The sequence below is a fragment of the Echeneis naucrates genome, chromosome 2, assembly GCF_900963305.1.
Source record: "Echeneis naucrates chromosome 2, fEcheNa1.1, whole genome shotgun sequence".
NCBI classification, from domain to species: Eukaryota; Metazoa; Chordata; class Actinopteri; order Carangiformes; family Echeneidae; genus Echeneis; species Echeneis naucrates.
The window spans coordinates 11,188,988-11,207,479 of NC_042512.1; the positions used below are offsets into that span (position 1 = coordinate 11,188,988).

General features: G+C 45.1%; 1 protein-coding gene across 4 annotated transcripts in view; it reads right to left on the minus strand.

The window, feature by feature from the left end:
* Positions 1–18,492, minus strand: part of zeb2b (zinc finger E-box binding homeobox 2b) — an 85,872-nt gene that overhangs the window by 18,607 nt on the left and 48,773 nt on the right. For all 4 annotated transcript variants that reach the window (XM_029523005.1, XM_029522995.1, XM_029522986.1 and 1 more), the window contains exon 3: positions 2,074–2,325. In XM_029523005.1, the coding sequence (XP_029378865.1) occupies positions 2,074–2,325 (252 nt within the window). The remainder of the gene's footprint in view (positions 1–2,073; positions 2,326–18,492) is intronic.

The following is an 18,492-nucleotide window of genomic DNA, read 5'->3' on the forward strand; positions in this document are numbered from 1 at the left end:
CTCTGTTTTCTGCAGTCAGTAATTATGTCTCAGGAAAATCAGTTAGGCCGTGTTGTTGTATAGCCGAAGAGAAGTCCATAGAAGTCCGGTGAATGTGTTTTTTTTTTTTTTTTGGGGGGGGGGGGGGGCGACAATTCTGGGCTTTTACCGCAATTCTCAAACTGAGGACGTTCAGTCGGTTACAGTCACTCGCACTTTCAAGATCTGTGTTAAATAAAAAAAAAAAAAACAAAAAACAAAACTGAAATCTGTGCGATTAGGAAGGAGGGAGGGTGCTCACTTATCTCAGACCTAAGTTATGTGCTGAGGTATCACTGTAGACACTTAGGCACCGAGGAAGAAGAAGAAGAAGAAGGAGGGGGGGAAAAAAAAAAAAGCAGGCTGGGAAACACAGCACCCACAAGATTGGGAAAGAGACTCCCAAATGCTCTAATGAACTTGACTTGCTCTCTGAAATATGTCAGACACTTTATCACACAAGAAGCATATTATCTGGGAATTGCAACATAGTTGAATTACAGACATTATGGCACCGCGGGTCTTTATCAAATAAACAATTACCGTATGCAACGACAGCTTGTTTATCCTTTATCTTGATATATTTACCAAACTGTCCCCCCCCCCCTTAAGGAGCCAATGTTACTTAGGAGAAGCAAATGTTGATACCCACTCAGTTTTTTTTCCTCCACCCCTAATAAATGTGTAATTTTCCCCCATATTAAAATTTAAGACTGCTGAATGTTCCCCCGTTTTTCGGCAGTGTGCACAGCTAGTTCATTAGCAGAAATGAATAGCGAAGACCGGCTCATTTAAATGGGCTGTCTTACATGACTTCTCGCCATACTCTGTTCCTGTCACATGCTTCCAAGAATCATTGACTCTTATTATACATGTAAATGGCTATCATAAAAATAAAAATTTCATTTAAGATTGTTAATGACTTTTTGCAGCAGTCTGGCTTCCTTTAATGATTATACCCTGCCCCCTAATTAAAAGTATTTATCTTTCAAGCATCCGTGACTGGAGCCCCCGCAATCAGAGTTGCTCAACAAAAGACAATAACTCAGTCAAGTTTGGGAAGGTCTCACCTGCCTGGGATTAAGCAGCTTGTTATGGAGGAGGTATCGCGTGGCATCAGTCACTGTTGAGGTGGGAGGGGGGGGGGGGGGCGCTGCTGAAATACCATGAACGCTCACACAGTTTGACTAAAAACTAACCTGCCATCTCTTGCAGAATCTGGAAACTGAAACATTGAATCGTATCAACCGCACACTCACCTCCTTTTTCATTTTCTGCAGCTCACAGGCTTTTTTTTTTTTTTTTTTTTTTTTTTTCCATCCTGCAGTTATACATTACTGTAAATATTTTTTGTTGTTTGGCTCAGAGCGGGACTTTTCTCTAAGCATGAACCAAATGGTCCGTCGCCCGCAGAGAAACTGTTTATCGTGTCTGTCTGCTGAGGGGAGAATCATCAGGACTTCACCATCAGACCTGGCTCAAATCATGTTTGCAAAACGCTTCGCGGGGTTTGTTTAAGTCTACTCGGGCACCAGATGGGTGGGGTTTACGGCATAAGACGACACCACGAGTGGCAGGATGTGCACACAATCGCAATGGCGCGTCTGAAAGTCAGCTTATTGGCGGTTCTTGTGATTGACGGCTCACCTGAATCCCACACATCTGGTAAAGCAGATAGGACAAAAGCTAGAAGTGTTTTTTTTTTTCTTTTTGGTCTTTCAATGAGAAATATTGAAAAATAAAGTTGTTTTATTTCATATTATACTTTAACTCGATCGTGCATAGTGGAAATCTCAGTTTGGAACAAATCTCTCCACATGGTCTTTGTCACTCAAGAGAACAGATTGCAGATTTGATTTCACAAATATTTCCTGGAGGCAGAAGTAATGTGACTGGTTGGAAACCTCAATGGGCAGAGCCACAACTATTATGGTCAACAAAACTGACAGTGAATACCAGTGGAAACTATGATTTAATTAAGAAATTGTCGCTTTGCCCTTTTCGAAGACTTCCAGCTTGGAAACCTAAACCCTACGTTCAACCTGAAACACTCACCAGTACCATCCACCGAGGCACTCAGGATGTCGTTGTCAGGCCAGATGTGCTCCACGCCGCTGTCCCGCATCTCATCGTCCTCGTCCTCCTTGGTCAGCAGGCCGTGGCTCTCGGCGTGCGGCGAGGCCTCCGGGTTGGTGAGGCTGGCTGGGCTGCCTGTGCCGTTGATCAGGGGGTCTTCCTCAGACACTGGCAGCTTGTCCTCCTCCTCTGTCTCCGAGCCTGTCTCCACCACATTCTCATAGTTGAGAGCTGTAACACAAAAGACACACAAAGGACAAGTCAGCACAGCTGAGTTTGGGAGAGGGGACAGTGGGCATATACTCTTTCGACTTGCTAAACTGCGAGCATAAATGACAGAGGAATCTGAAAAGTGTTTGTGACTTGTTTTGGAAATTGAAGTGTATTCCCAGATTAAAAAGGTCACCCCACATCAGTGCCTCCTCCAAGGCGTGGGTGCTTTTTTTTTTTTTTTTTTTTTTTTGTGGGTTACACCCCAATTACAGCATCCACGTCTGGAATTTGTGACTGAACCACAGCGGTGGGCAGACAGCTGTCGAGGAGATGCGAGCCAAAATAGCCACTAATTTTCAGTCCTGCTCACATGCCTCGGATGCCAACGAGCTGCACCTTTCAGGACGGCTCTGCTCCGCAGCATGCCTGTCACGTTTGAGATGCACCGCATAACACATGCAATATTACAAATGTCGTTGCTATGCATACAAAAGGCTTAACCTATAGTAATTTTGATTATTTGCTGCGCGTAGCCCTTGGATGTCTTCAAATTTGCATTGCCAGTGAACCATGAACATAAATATAAATGTTTCCTAACATGAAAATATAGAGACACGGCAGGGCTTTAAGGCCGATTGACTGCACATATTCAGGGTGGTAGGCTGACATATGTACCGCACACACACACACACAAAACTCAGTAGAGCACGTCTGGTTCCACAACATTCAGGTCCCAGACATATGCCTGCTTTGCTCAAAATAGACGCCCTGTAAATAAGGGCTGTGAACTCAATCAAAGGTGGCTCGCGTGCAAATTAGTCACCGCGATCGACAGCCATCGGCCGCAGCGTAAATCGTGGCAGAAAAGGACGTCAGAAGAGTTATTGGAGGAGTGCAGATGGAGCACTAGGCGAGCCAGAAGCTAGGCATGGGGACACACCTCATTGGCAGCTTGTACAAGAATGTTCTGTGGTGAGAGCCAATCATGGGAGGGCCCAGACTGAGAGCCACCATAGTGAAGGTGGAGGCTTTTTTTAACGTGCTTCAGCTGAATTTGTTTTAAGTTATATGGAAAAAAAAAAAAAAGAAAAAAGGAAGCTGCAGCACGGCCACAGATTAGCTCAGTCTTTCCTGAAAATCAACATATGACATGTTTTTATACGTTCACATAAGAATCTAAAATATGTTACAAACATGCCTCACATTCTGACCTTGCACTACATCAACAGCCTGACTTAAAAGACATTATTCCTGAAAATTATAGCTGCCGACGCCCGAGAGTGTCCCCTGCCTCTTGAACTTTCCCAGAATCAAGAGCGGCAACAGGATGAAGTTCACGCATGACATTTCTGAAGACATTATACATATGAAAAGATAATCCTCCCCACTTCTCCTTCTAACACGTCTCCATGCGATTGACTGGTCTGCACTTGCCTTCAGCGAACAACTGCACAACAGGTGCAAATTAAAATGAAAACAGGGCTTTCAAATGTGGGAGGGGAGGCGCAGGGTGGGGGGTGGGGGGGGTTGGCGAGGGTGGGGGGGGGGTGGCAGGCAAGCAAGAGGGGGGTAGGAGGAGGAGGAGGGTGGGAGTGCAGTGACCTGCCTCGAATACCAATCGACAGAGGAAACAAAACCTTTTCAAGAGGTGTGATCACAAGGGTTTAGGCAAGTTCAGACTTAGTAATGCTCCTTGGAGATGACAAAAAAGGCAACCGAGGCTGGAGACCCAGGAGCGGAGAGAGACGTTAGGAATTCCTGGGTGGTCCACATCTACCTTGGTACAACTGACATTGTGCCTTGTATTGATATATTCGTCTTTTGAAGGGGAAAGCTGACCTGTTGAACCTTAAACATCACGATTACGTCACTATAAACCTGGTCAAACCTGGGAATCTCTCAGCTTGCGAGTCCCTTTAAAAAAAAAACTAAACAAAACAATAAAGGCGTCATTTTGAAGTCTCTGTGCCCGTCAACCCCGAGGTTTCGAACTTTTCATAGCAATGTCCCATCAGTTGTGTGCAGCCAGACTTCCAGAGGAGGGGGTGGCCGCGCGGAGCTGGTAGAACAAAGGGCCAAGAGGCTTGGGAAGCTATCACCCTGTCGCTGTGAACCTGATCTCTGGATGCAGATTCAATGACGGCGGAGCAGGGGCTGGCTGAATGAAATTATCTAAGGCTGGACAGGTTTTAAAGGACCTATTCTTCCCTAATAAAAGGAGTGAGGGAGCTTCTTTTTGTTTAGTAACACATCCACCACAGCAACACGCACCGGACTGACTTCTCTACTCCCACGTCGGGAGCGAGGGAACGAAGCATTGTGTGGCGCTTCCCCAACAAACTTTTAAAAGTAAACCCTGGAGAAGCAAAGTGGAGCCTTTACTTTATTTTAGTCAACATTTTGAACTTTTTTCTTTTTTTTTTTTTTTTTTTGTCTCCCGCTGTTTTCTCTCTCATCTCCCATCTCGTCTCGTCCTCAAGTTTCTGAACAAATTTGAGCATGGGGGCGTTGAACTGTCTCGGAGAGCTGCAGTACTCGCAATCTTCTCCGAACGTCAGCTGTCTCCTCCGCATTCAACGTATACCTCCAAGAAGGCAAAATGACAGTGGGGTGCTCGTCAAGTCAAACGCGTAGTATTAACGTCAAGAAAGCCGCCATTGTTTAGGTGCCACCGTTGACAAGAGCCTCTCCCTCTCTGAGCACGAAGCATCTCTTGGTATTGTGTCATGCAACAAAGTAATTCTAACCTACTAATATTTCACAGGCAGTTACCCCCCCCCCTCCTCAACAACAAAAAAAAAACAAAAAAAAAACATCGCTCTTAATCAGCCTTTTGTGTTGCTGAGGAGAGAAAAAGACAAAGAAAAGATAATGTTTACTTCTCAAATGCCTCTCCTCTCCCTTTCTTACCTTAAGTGTCATCCTCAACAAAGGCAATTACGACTGCCTTTTCACAAACTGCAGCTACCTGTTTGCTTTTCTTTCTCCTTTCACTTTTGTTTTCAAACCTCTCCCACCATTTAAGGTAAAAAAAAAAAAAAAAAAAAAAAGGAGCCTCTTTGACTTGAATTTTGCAGATAATTAAAATGACACATGTAACAGCACAATTCTTGCTTAATATTGGGTTTTAAACTATCTGACATAACCCTTTCACAGCCCTGGCATTATTCTGTCACTCACAAAAAAAAAAAAAAAAAAAAAAAGTACAGAGGGGAGAGGAATATTGTATATTGATTAGGTGGCTAGACGCATCAGCAGTGACAGCCTGTGAGAGACCCAGAGAGCAGGGGATAAAGTCTTATTAAAATCTCATCATTTCTCTGATGAAGATAAATAAATAAGAAAAGAAACAATGGCACAAGCAATACTTCAGCTGTGACAGTCGTATTCGGCAGATACTGAGGAGCCAGCGGATTAATTTAGTGCTGGCGAAACAAGCTCCAAATTTAAAATGATTGTATTTACAAAGCATCAGGTTTGACAGTGCACAAATGGCTCCAGTGATCAAAAACGCCTTTAATGTTGGAGTCATAATCAACTCCTGCAAAACTCTGAGATAACTCACTTTGTGTGTGCGCGTGCGTGCTTCCGACAACAGTTGTCGGACCACATGCTGAATTCAAAGACACCCAAAGTCACTCGGCAGAATACGCGGCCACCAACTTGTGCCTTTGATGCTGACCCCATACAACTGTTTGTCAAAAAGAACGGTATATGTGTGGCATGCGCACGCTGGGTTTTCTCTCATGCTGAGAGAGCCCGACGTGAAAGCGACGGCTAGAAAAATTAGCTCGTCTCGACGCTTGAAATGTAAAGTGCCGGGTTCAAGTCAAGCAAATTAAAATTAGATAACACTACAGTACACGACCAAAAAAAAAAAAAATGTAACAAAACCAAATTGTGCCCCGTCCAATGACTTCAATGGCTTCATTACCAAAACATGAAGTTTGTCCAATTCTCAGCAGCTCGAGGTGGACAGAGAGTTCCTACTTCTCTTCAATATCTTAATCCGGCAGAATCAGAAAGTTTCATCTGTAATGTATTTTAACTTATATATGCTATTATAACTTAACTTATATTTTAACTGCTGCAGTCTGAGAGACAGAGAGCTCTTTGTGCTCGACAGGCCAACGGTAGAGGTGATCGCTGCAGGGGGAATGACTAACACCCACGTTCGCACTCTCACGCTAACCCCGGCTGACTTTTTAGTCGAGTGTCGAGGCTTAGCTCCAGGTGACACGCTCGGCCTCCTACGCCGATAATGAGCCAGGACATTCTCCCTATTGGACGATAACTGCTCGCGCTCGCTCCCTGTCTCATGAATGTGAGCCAAGCAGATCACCTGGATGGCTGCGAGGCAGATGGGTAAGCAGGAGCGCTCTCTTAGTCAGTGTGTGTGCATTTGCATGTATATGTGTGTGTGGGAGGGCATTAAGGTGGAAGCGAGGTCGCTGCCTCGTGGCTATGGCCAGAGGTAGGGGATTCTCACGATGACCTTTTGTCTGCCATTGTTCCTCTCTGCAACTATTTAAACACTTCCCCGGGTAAGTCTTACTCCTGTCGGAAACCTCGCATCTACAGAGAGACATTCTCCTCACATAAAACTAATCATTTCAAGTAGTTTAAACGACCTCCGTGGCATCTTTACTCTTGCTTCTAACATTTGAAAATGTTACCTTCCCATTATGCTTCAGATTGTACTGTCTTGGAAAGCCGGACTGCTCACAGTAACCACAGTTTAGATAAACATATTTCTATAAAACCGAGCTAAACGAATCAAACTGCTGTTTTAAAGCTATGAAACTGATGGTTATCCATTCATGAAGCTCAAATCCAACTCACCGAGATAATCAAACTGGAAAACAAAGAAAATATCAACTCCATTTTCAAAATAGTGAATCTCACAAAGCCGCTGTCCAGAGAACAGATTTATTTCTAGATTAAGCCACAAACTCACCAAGTGACTAAACAAGAGAACAATTCAGACAATATGACAGCTATGTTTAAAAAATAATGAATCGCAGAAAAGTGTCCTTCAAACAGGACATGGCAATAGTGTTGTTTAGAAGTGAACTCAAACATAAGTCATGCCAGACAAAAGAATAGCAGACATGTTTGGATATTTTGTGCTATCTTGTCTCAGTATAATGGTGCGATCGAGCACAAGGGGCAAATCAGGGCCAAGTCGGTGAAAGGACGGTGGCAGAGGGCAAACAAAAGCCCTGAAAAGAGACGGGAGAGAGTGAGGGGTGAGGGCCAGCAAGGGGAGGGGGCGACTTGGGAGAGACGATGAATGGTGAAAACTCAGTGAAGTGTAAACGCAACCTGGGAGTGTGTATGTGTGTGTCTGTCTGGCCGGTGTGTGTGTGTGTGTGTCTATAGAGTGGGGGAGGGGTGTTGCCTCAAAAGTGAAGTGAGTGTGTATGTCTTTGATATGAGTTGTTGTGTTTAAAGGATGCTTTTATTTATTTTTTTTTTTTGGCCTTAAACTTTTGGAATCAAACAAATAACAGGAAGTCGGGTGCTAAAAACACCAAAACGTGCCTCTTGCAGTAGAAATGAACATCACTAATTTGGGATACCAAAACCAAGCAGGCCGTATTAGGTGTTTTCAAATAAATTCAAATGTATTCCTTGTTGCCAATGAAACATTAAACTCTCATTTCAAACCAGTTCAAATTGATTTTTTTTTTCTCTCCGAACCACCTGTTCAGATATTACTGGTGTAAAATGACTTTTTAGCCTCTTAAAGATCAATACTGGTCTAAATCTGCGGTCTACAAGTCGAGGTTTGTGCACACATTTAAATTCTCTAGACTCGGTTATCACCCCTGGCAACTATATCACTGTTTCACAATGTGTAAAGCAGTGTGAGCGCGGCAAAAGCAGATTCAAATCGAACTGAGGAATATTTTTTTTTGGGAATCTTTTGGGCTGATGGGGAAACTTCGAACACGTTGCCTCACATCCGTCACATTGCCACTGGGTTTTGTCCACGAGGAGACCCTCGCAGCAGCTCTGACTCTAATTCAATTAAAGTCCCATTTATTTGCCGAGGAGGCCCGAGCAACAGGCTGGGGAGGGAGACGGAGGCAGAGAAAGCTTCAAGGTTTGTTCAACAGCTCAGAGGTCCCACCTTTGCTGGGTCCTGCATGGATTCACCATCTGTGCCCCCCCCTCCACCCACCCACTCCTCCTCCTCCCCCAGTTCACACATGTTCCTGCCTCCAACAAATGTTCGGAGTAAACCTCCCCACTCCCCCCCCCCACCACCACCACCACCCCCTCCTCCTTGTCACACAAGCCAAAGAAGAAGAATAAAAAAGACACACAAAAGCTTCCCCTGGCTGCCCTCAGGACTCCCAGGCCAGGAGAGTGGGAGGGAGATGAAGAACAGAGGAGGGGAAAGGTTGTTAGGGGAAGGGAGAAAGGGGGGAGGAAATGTATGCGTATGGATTGTGTGTTTGGGGGATGGCGGTTGCAGAATATATATATATATATATCTTTTTTATCCCAGCTCAGGTAAACGTCCCCCTTGCCTCCTGATGTTACCCTGACACACGTCAAGCAACGGGAAGAGGGGGGGAAAAAAAAAAAAAAAAAAAAAAAAAAAAACGGTTAAAATTAGAAAATTTAATTTATTTGATAATTTCCCAGAATAATTAGAGTTAATATGGGTTAATTAATATGCAAATCTCTCAGCAGATGTTCGGCAGCGAGGCTGCGCGTGACTGAGGAAAAACAGCCCCCTTCTACTTTCTCCTGCCTGGTTTTGGCTGTCAGTTATTGGGCCGTAATTACTGTAACTAACCAAATACACACACACACACACACACACACACACACACACACACGGAGTGGGGGAAAAAAAGAAAACGCTTGCTGGGTGAACTGCTTCCAGTTTTGGAGTCGTCGCAGGCAAAGCGGTGCTTCTCACACACATAAAGGGAGACCATCGCTAATTTCCCCTCCACTATAAAGGCTCTTTTTATGCTCCAAGCTGAATGAATGCAGCAAGTACTTTAAACTATTTGAAATTTGCGGGGCTTTGTGTGCGCCGTGATGTATAAATGTAAATTGTAAAGAAGAAGAACAAGCAGCAGTCGAGGCACCGACTACTGACAAGAGCACCTGCATGTTAATATTGAGCAGAAAACAGTGCTAATAAAAGCACGAGCGTGGAATTTGTCTTGCCATAATAATAGGGTAGATATGTGTTTACATGTGTGTTCTCTGCTGAGGATTAATCACATTATATTACATAATACATACATACAAATAATACGAATATATTAACAGGAAGGAGAAGAAGGGGAGATTCATCGATAACGAAAGAAAATCACTAGCTGGGGCCTTGAATGAAACATTTCTCTCCTCTTGTTTGTATTCTTGTGGGAGGAGGGAAGGGTTACCTTTAATAGAAAGATTTAATTCATGAATTCTTCCCTGGGGAGGGAGAAAAATATAAGAGCCTATCTCAGAGTGCTTGCCAGGGTTCTCCTGTGGTCAGCTCTCTCCAATAATAATGTGTTTCTGATAGCAGGGAGTGTGTGTGTGTGTGTGTGTGTGTGTGTGTGTGTGTGTGTGTGTGTGCGTGCGTGTCTGTATGTGCGCATGCCAAAAGCTGAGACTGTTATCTAAATCGTTCCTCTTTCTCTACGGCCTAGAGTCTCCCTCTCCCTCTTTCTCTTCGTTTCCACTCCTCCTCCTCCCTCTCTTGCCCAGTCTCAAAGGGACACCGTGGCTCAATGCCATGAGTCCACGCCCTGGCCTACACACACACACACACACACACACACACACACACACACACACACACAAGCGCACACCTACACGTAGGACACAGCAGCAACATGCATTCATAAAAATAGATGCACAAGCACACATGATGAACCAGCGTGCAGAACATTTTTATAAATAGACGCACACGCTTTCACACACATAAAAACAAGGGCGCACACACACACAGACACACATATAGACACAACACACACACACACTCAGGTGGTGGAATCTGCTGACACGGCCTCGTATCAGGTTCGGGGTGGAGCGGAGAGGGGGCGCCAAATTGATAGTCACAGCCTTGTTTTATCAGGTCTGAGTGTTTAGTATGGAACCTGGCTTCGTGTGTGTGTGTGTGTGTGTGTGTCCATGTGCAGGAGTGTGAAGGCGCCATGAGAGCCAGTGTGGCCTAGTACTTTGTGCGCCTGCTGTGATAACGCATCTGCTTTAGGTTCATCTGTTTATGAATCACTCTTATCTGCCCTGGAAGTGCTACACTGTTCCTGTGTGTGTGTGCGTGCGGGGGAGTGTGCAACAGTGTTCCTGCGTGCCCTAGTGTGCGTTTCTCTGTAGGCTTGTGTCATTGTGTGTATTTACAAGAGAGGAAAGGAGGGAGCTGAAGAGAAGAGTGATGAAGGGGAAGATCTGCCTCAAACGAGGATGACAACGGAAATAAATTTGTATGAGGTTGAATTTAAGGTTTTAGAGCTGAACAGATGACTTTACAGACATACGTATCAGGTCAGTATAATAAATAATTAGCTATGGGACTGGTAATATTTGATTTATGCGAGCATCAGCTTAGAGGGAACGTTTCTCTCTTTGGTCTTCGGTTGCCTTTGATTTTTGTTCTCAATCCAAATCTGGTAAAAACTTGCTAAAGCTCCACAACTTTCCAAAGCCAATGCCGCCTTAATTACAGGCTCCAGGGCAGGATATTGAACCTCAAAACATTTGAAATACTTGTGCATTTTGTTGAAAAGAAAAAAAAAATAAAATAAAAATAAACAGAACTGAGAGCTGAAAGATATAGTTGCTAGGCTTGCGTACTTCATTCTAGGTTTCAGAAGTTATCTTGCAACCAAATCCGACAACAGGTGACCAGTCACACAGCAGCAGGCCAGGTGGGACCCGCGAGGACACTCTTCTTTGCAGCACAGAGTAGCAAAATCCACCAATTTTTTATCCCTGACGGCTCCCACGTGCCTCGTTTTAATAAAAAAGAATCTATAAAAATAAATTACTTGCACTAAGTATATGCAAATTCAAATGTAAGCAATCATTGCAAAATTAATTTTGCCAGAACTGATTAAAAGCTTTAATAAATCTATATACAGTATTGCGCCAATCTGATATTGTAAATTTATTACGCTCCCTGTAAGATTAATTAGAAAGCTACGGTAACATATTGCACTGCCAGGCCAGATTACTGTACTTTTTTGTTAATAACAGTTAAGCAGAACCTGAGCTGTAATTACCGGCTAACAGAAGCTTTTGATGCTGATTTCCTTCACCGGGAGAAGAGAGAATTGAGATCCAGACGATTCACTCTTCAAATGCTATGCATCTATTTAGGAGGGGGGGGGAAAAAAAAGAAAAAAAAAATCACTGCTTGAAGTTCATCTTTTAATATTGCTAAAAATCCAAGCTGGAAGATTTCAATTTGGGAACTGAGCACATGAATTAAAAAAGGATCCTAATTTGGTCTCTGAGTTGAGCAAAGCAGCGACGGTTGAATTCCCAACAAGTCCAGCAAGGGAAAACTATTAATGCAAAAAAAAAAAAAAAACAAACCAAATCCTTGCTCAATTTTTATGACTAAATCTTCATATTCCACCTTTCCCCCTGATATGTTAGCGCTTACTCAGACTCAGTGAGGTTACAGGCACTTATCCAACACTCTTTCACCTTTTTCCTCGCGCTAGAACTGTTGAGCTGACTGCAAGAACGTAGCGAAAACAACTGGTTTGACCTGGCCAAGGTTGTTTGACATTCTTGTCCACAGTGACACGGCCATGGTCATGTTTATCTCTGCAAAACAGCACCTGAGAGCTAAAACAACCTCCTTTTTTTTTTTTTTTTTGCCGCTTCTGCAGCCTCAATACTCCTCAAAAGAAACGACGGAGGGTTTGGAAATGTCTGCTTATTATGTTTATGTTTGATGAAGGGAGGACCACTGTGTTTCCTTTTGGGCTCTTTCTTAAATAAAAGTAGTAAAATATCTTCAACTGAGGCTGACAATTACAAGAAAAAACAGGAGCGAGCGAGACCTCCTGCTGTCATAAAACTCTGCCAGTCACCAGCTGTTTAAAGGTCGATCAGTGTGTGTGTGTGTGTATTCGGGGGGGAACAGAAGGGGGAGTCAAGCAGGGACCTCAGATGGACTAAAGAGATCAGACAGGATGAACCAGGGGGATGGGGGTCCAGGTGAGGGTCCACAGGAGGGCAAAGAGAGGGGGTGAGGAGAGTTGAGTCCTCTCCTTCCTCTGGCCCGAGCCAATCTGGGGGCCCGGGGCCTCATTCACATGGTAATGAGAGTGTAAAATCACATCTGTTACCCCCACGACACACACACACACACACACACACACACACACACACACAAATGCACACACAGAGCAGATCTTTGTCACCTGAATAGCATCCCCACCAGGTATCAAACAAGCTCCAGGAAATGGTGTGTGTGTCTGTGTGTGTCTTGTCCCCAGTAGGCAACTGGCAAACTGGGCCCTCCAATCAGTAAATGACACACGCACACACACACACACACACACCTAGATAAGCACACACTGGAGTGGTGGCCTGGGCCCTTGCAGAGAGGCAGAGCCCTCTGGAGAAAGGCATCTCTCTCTGACACTGTTACCAACTTCCCAATTAGCCACCAGCCAGCTAGAGGGAGGGAGAAAGGGGCGGAGTTTGAACAGATAGGGGGGCTTCGCTTATTGTCACGGCAACAACCCTCGGGCCCAAAACCATCTCCTCAATTTTTTTTTTTTTTTTTCCTAATGTTGGACATAATTCTTCAGTCAAATCTCAGCGGTCTCTTGGGCGTTGCATGGTGTCAGTTTCTTGCTCAAGGGCACTTTGGTCAGACTTCAGCTGCCGAATAATCACCACTTAAATTACTAAAGTTGGGAGATATTTTAGGATCTTTCTGTGAACATAAAGTGCATAACGGCTTTTCTAAATCTGTTTTATTTCATATCCATGCCCTTATTATGTCATCAGCTGGATGTGAGATTTTGGACACCTTCTCATTCTTATGCACCGCTACATCTGTGTGTGTGTGTGTGTGTGTGTGTTAAAAAGTGCCAACGGCAAGGTATGCCAGGTGTAAGACAGTAGCGAGATGACACAACTTAACCTCTCTCTCGATCTTGGTAAACGGCACAAACAGGCAGCGCTGCAGTCAGAGGCCCAAGAGCCCATGACTTATACATGACGTGGGTGGGAGTAAACGGGAGCAGAACAAGGCATTTTGTTTCCTTTCTTCCCTTTTTGCCGGTTGTATTTTTTCATGTTGTACCTGTCTTTCTTATCTCCCCGCAGGAGGGCAAAAACTACACTTTTAATTACATGGTGAGAGTTGAGGGTGGAAGCGGGGGCGGGGGGGGGGGGGGGGCAGCGGGGGGGACAGCGGGGGATGTGGATACCTAGGGCTCTTCCACATACTGTGCTACACCTTAATAAGACAGCCAAGTCCTTAACTGGAAAGTTCAGAACGGCAACGGCCTCCAAGTCCAAAGGTGTGACCCTTAATATGCCCATCATTTGTGTTTTTATCTCCCATCACCTCCCTATGCTACGGTTTCTTTTTAAATGCTCGGGGGAGCGAAAATATAGAATAACTGGTTTCAAGTTAAATCTAAAAAAAAACGAAGGTCAAGGGTCAAACTTGTGAAAGCTGCGTGATAAGCGGAGGAGATGCTCCAATGATACGGTCCACCATGACTGATCTATGACTGCTTAAAAGAAACCGAGTCTCCAGCTCACACGCGTTTAGCATAATGTATTAGAGTAATTTGTAACATGAATATTTGATTTTAGGAAATACTTCGTGTGAGCAGACTTTACTTTTCCCACACAATAATTAGCACAGCTCCACGAAGAGTAAGGTAAAAAGAAGGGCTACATCCGGACTAAAATCTGAATTTCTTGCCATCAGCTGAGGCGACAAAGACGTGTGCGCGTATATATGGCTTACATAATTGAGCACCATTGGCATGACGTGAACGCCTGCAACACACGAACGCTCACATTCACACACTCTGTAGTCTCATATACTGTAAGTAAAAAGGAAATTTTGATCTAAGGCTTTACCCCCCCACCTACCCTTGGGTTCTGCCTCCCCGTGTTTCTGTCAATCCTCTCCTTTTTTGATCAGTGGCTTGAAAGAGTTGAGCATGTGTGAGTGCTCAGGTACCTGGGGTATGCCGAGGTGCTAATTAGCTCAGCAGGATAATTGATGTGTAGATTACACCGTTGAACAAATGCTCTGACTTGTTTGTTCTTCGCACTTCTCAGCCACCATGCAAGGGAGGGGGAGAAAAAAAAAAAAAAAAAATCTCCTCTGTAGCACCTACCGCCCCCCTTTTACCTCAGCCCTAATGAACAATTTACCTGGCTTGTAAAGGAGGTGGTTAAGCCTGCCTAGGCGGAGGGAAAACAAAGACTGGGTTGCACAAGAGTTCATTTCCCACAGGTGGGACTACTGTCTCTTGTGCTTCAAGACCCTGCCTCTACTCCCTGGTGTTAGCAGGGCTGGCTGTGGAAGAAGAGTATGTGTATATACACTTTGCCAAACCCTGAAGGAGAGGATGGCGAGCATGCATAATTCCAAAAGGGAAACAATTTTCAAAATGAAAGAGCATGCCATTAAGAGCGCCGGTAGGCTTCCATTGTTCTACCCCCCCTTTCCTATAATGCTATTTCCTCCATCTTTTGTCTTTGGGACGCTATTATTAGCAGAGCACGCACGTGAATAACCTCCCCCTCCCTCCTGCGTCCGTTCAATAGGGTTTGAATTTGCTCATTAACGGCTAAGAATCCGCAAACACATTCGCTGGAGCTTTTGCTACTGCTAATAAACTAATCATGCCCTCTCGTCTAATTGGGAAATAGAATGAGGGGAGGAATGAGAGCTTCGCCTGAGGATTTTCGGAGCTGGGTTTCTATCGCGCTGGCAGAGAAGTGGAAGTGAAGCCCATTAGCAGGACAGATGTAGAGGCAAAAGGTGAACGGCTGAGACGTCGGCTCCTCGCCACACTGCTGGACCGCCCGTAATCTGTCACCCACACTAGTTTACAAGTTAAACACATTATTGTGCTTATTGAGTCTCATTTCTAGGATGCATAGTGCTGGCTGCTTCTTTTTTTCCCCTCCCTCATGGAGCACTTACAAACCTGCCAGGGCACTGTCACTGCATGCAAGCTATTATCATTTGTCTCAGCAGTCCTGATTAGTCAGGCAGGCGGGGCAGAGAGAGCAGAAAAAGAGACAGATAGGGGAGCTAAGCCAAAACATAAAGTCTCACACACATTGTTTTTTGATACTTCCTTCACATCTTTCAGAAACCTCATCTCAGCGGCACAAGAAGCCCCCAAATGACTTCACAGGTCTCCAATTTTCACAGCTCCCGGAAGTCATATCATTGCTATTTTCCCGTGTAAGGGGCAAATGATTTGCACAGTGTAAATGAAAGGGAATGTGTTCAGTAAGATGTCCAATAGAGCTGTTAACTCTGTGTTTACCGATGAATTAAAGCCCACCAGGACAGAGTTCAGCCATGAAAAATGCACTCAATACAACCTCCCTCAACAAGATCATTTTATTCTCTTGTTATTGTGTTTGTGGCCTTAGGCCCCTCCAGTTTGCTATGTCGGTGTGATAAGAGAGAGAAAAGATGAGTTCTCTCTTTTAGATCAACCCTGAACTCCCTGGGACAGATTACCGTGTCATCGAAAACCCGGGGCGGCATGTTTGGACTACACCGGATTGGGAGTCTTGCTGACTAAATGGCAGTTTCCGTCGCCAACCTGATAACTCTTCTCCAACATCCCTAACCCCAGCACAGTAAGCAAGCCAGCCAGCCAGCCAGCCAGCCAGCTAGGCAGGCAGGCAGGCAGGCAGGCAGGCAGGCAGGCAGGCAGGCGGGGAGGCAGGCAGGCAGGGAGGCAGGCAGGCAGGGAGGCGGGCAGACAGGCAGGCAGGCACATTTTTCTTTTTTTTTTTTTTTTTTTTGTTTTTCCTCCCTGCCTTTTTCCTGTCGCCATCTCGGTATTTAATCTAACACCGGCAGGCGGCAAGAAGGGTTTACTTTTCCCCCCTCAAAGACAGCTTTGCGAGGCGGAGAAGGCAAAAGTGGGAGGAAGAGAGCTGAGCACTCAGGCGGGGAGGGACAGGGGAGTCTAGGCAAGGCACAGGAAACCTGGGCCAAGCGTCACTTTTAACAAAAGCCTTTCATCTTTCTCTCTGCTTTCCCCCAAGACAGTGCGCTTCCAGCAGTGGGATCCTTTTAAGTACATACCTGATAAGGAAACTTTTTTTTTTCTTCCCATTCGAGAGTGCATAAAGGAAAGTATCCCCCTCCCACACACACACACACACACCCCAGCGCGGTTAAAACCCTCTCATCGCTTTGAACGTCAGATACTGTTCCTTTTATCCCTGGCAAACGGGTTTCCTATGGCTATTAACTCATTCAAAACAGGTAATTACGGCGGGCAAACAGAGACGCCACGGATCAGAGTGAGCTGCTCTGGCCCACTCCACCTTTGCAATCAAACCAGGCAATGTCTTGGCTAGCGAGTTAACAGGACAGAGGTAGTCGAGGATCCATTTGTGGATAACTGCACCTAATCCATTTTAGTCTGGAGTCACTGTGGCAGGGCTGTGTGTGCACCGGGGGAGGACCCATGGGATGTATCTGATGGAGAGGTCATAAATCACAGAGACGAATTTGAAAAAGTGGAGCTCCCACGAAGGGAGCGAGGTAGCAGACAGGGGGGAAGAAAAGAGGCCCGCCCCACAGAGGAAAACAACCGAGGCTATCATCACCTTAGTTAAAATATCAGCAACCTCGGGCTGGGGAATGAGTGTGAAACAATGCTCTCCTCCCTGTGGTTGGGGTAGAGAAGGATTCATGCAGAACCTCTGGTGGGCGGTTGTTATTGCGGGACAATTCCCCCAAGTGTAGTTAACATATCATGAACCGGTTGGTGGACATTTTTATCCAAAGCGCCTTCGCTGCGTTCATTTTTAGCATGGGTAATCCCACGGGGAGTTGGGGCTACTGGTCTGCCAGTGTTAGTAATCCTGGCAGAGTTAGCACATAAATTCCAATCCAGAGACAAACACTTAACTTCAAATTTGCTGTCTCTCATTCTCAAAAAGGCAACAGAGCCATATGAGGGAGGGCAAATGGAAAAAAATAAATAAATAAAAAAAATAAAGAGAAAAGAAAGAAATTAGAAATTTTTAATCTAATCTCAGGAGTCAAGTAGACCTTTTTCACCTATCTTCTCATCTGCACAGGAAGTAAATGGCGCCCCGGGGGAGCACTCACTCTTTCCTTCCTCGTCTCCTTTTATTCCCCTCGCTGTTTGTTGTTTCAGGTAATGAAAACAGAGCGACTGACAGAGACGTTTTCATGTTGTTTTTGTGACCTGAACGACATGCTAAGGCCTCCTGCAACGCTTGTTCAACCCAGAGGTGAAGTTTGACAAGTTCCTTAAACATTCTCCCCCTCATCTTCTCCCTCTCGACACTCAAAACTTGGAGCAAGCTGTTGCGTAAGAAACTCTCTGTATCTGTGGTAATGGGCAGCTAATTGATCCCATGGGGTTTCGCTGGCATGTGAAGAACTTATTTACTCTTGCGACAGGGATATTTCGGCTCAGACATTTTTCCTCCCTCCTCTCAAGCCATCCTCTAATGTGACTGTAACTCTCAAATTCTTTTATCTTTACAGGGCCCGGTAAGGTGAAGAGGAGGCCAGTGTCTACACATTTTCCCATTTGAGAGGCGTGTGTTCACGGGGTGACAACCAGCCGCCCGTTGCATTGCAGAGAGGAACCAATCATCCTTTAACACCTCGACTTCTCTCCCTGAATGTGGCCGCTGCCGCTGAGCTGCTTCACCCGCCTCAGTGTCAGTACTACAAATTGGCTTCCAACAGGAATCCAAGGTGCCAAAGACCCATTAGACAGACAAAGGCTTGAAGTCTACCCAGGGATTAATGTGTCAAAATCCTTAGCCTGTGTGATACACAGGAATCAACCCTCTTCATTAGGACCTGCCATAAAAGAACAAGTTAGATTCCCTCTCTGCCAACGTCGGTTCACCTCAGCATGGATTCTTCTTCTAGTGAAGAGAAATTGAACTTGTTTTACAGCTGGTTCAAAT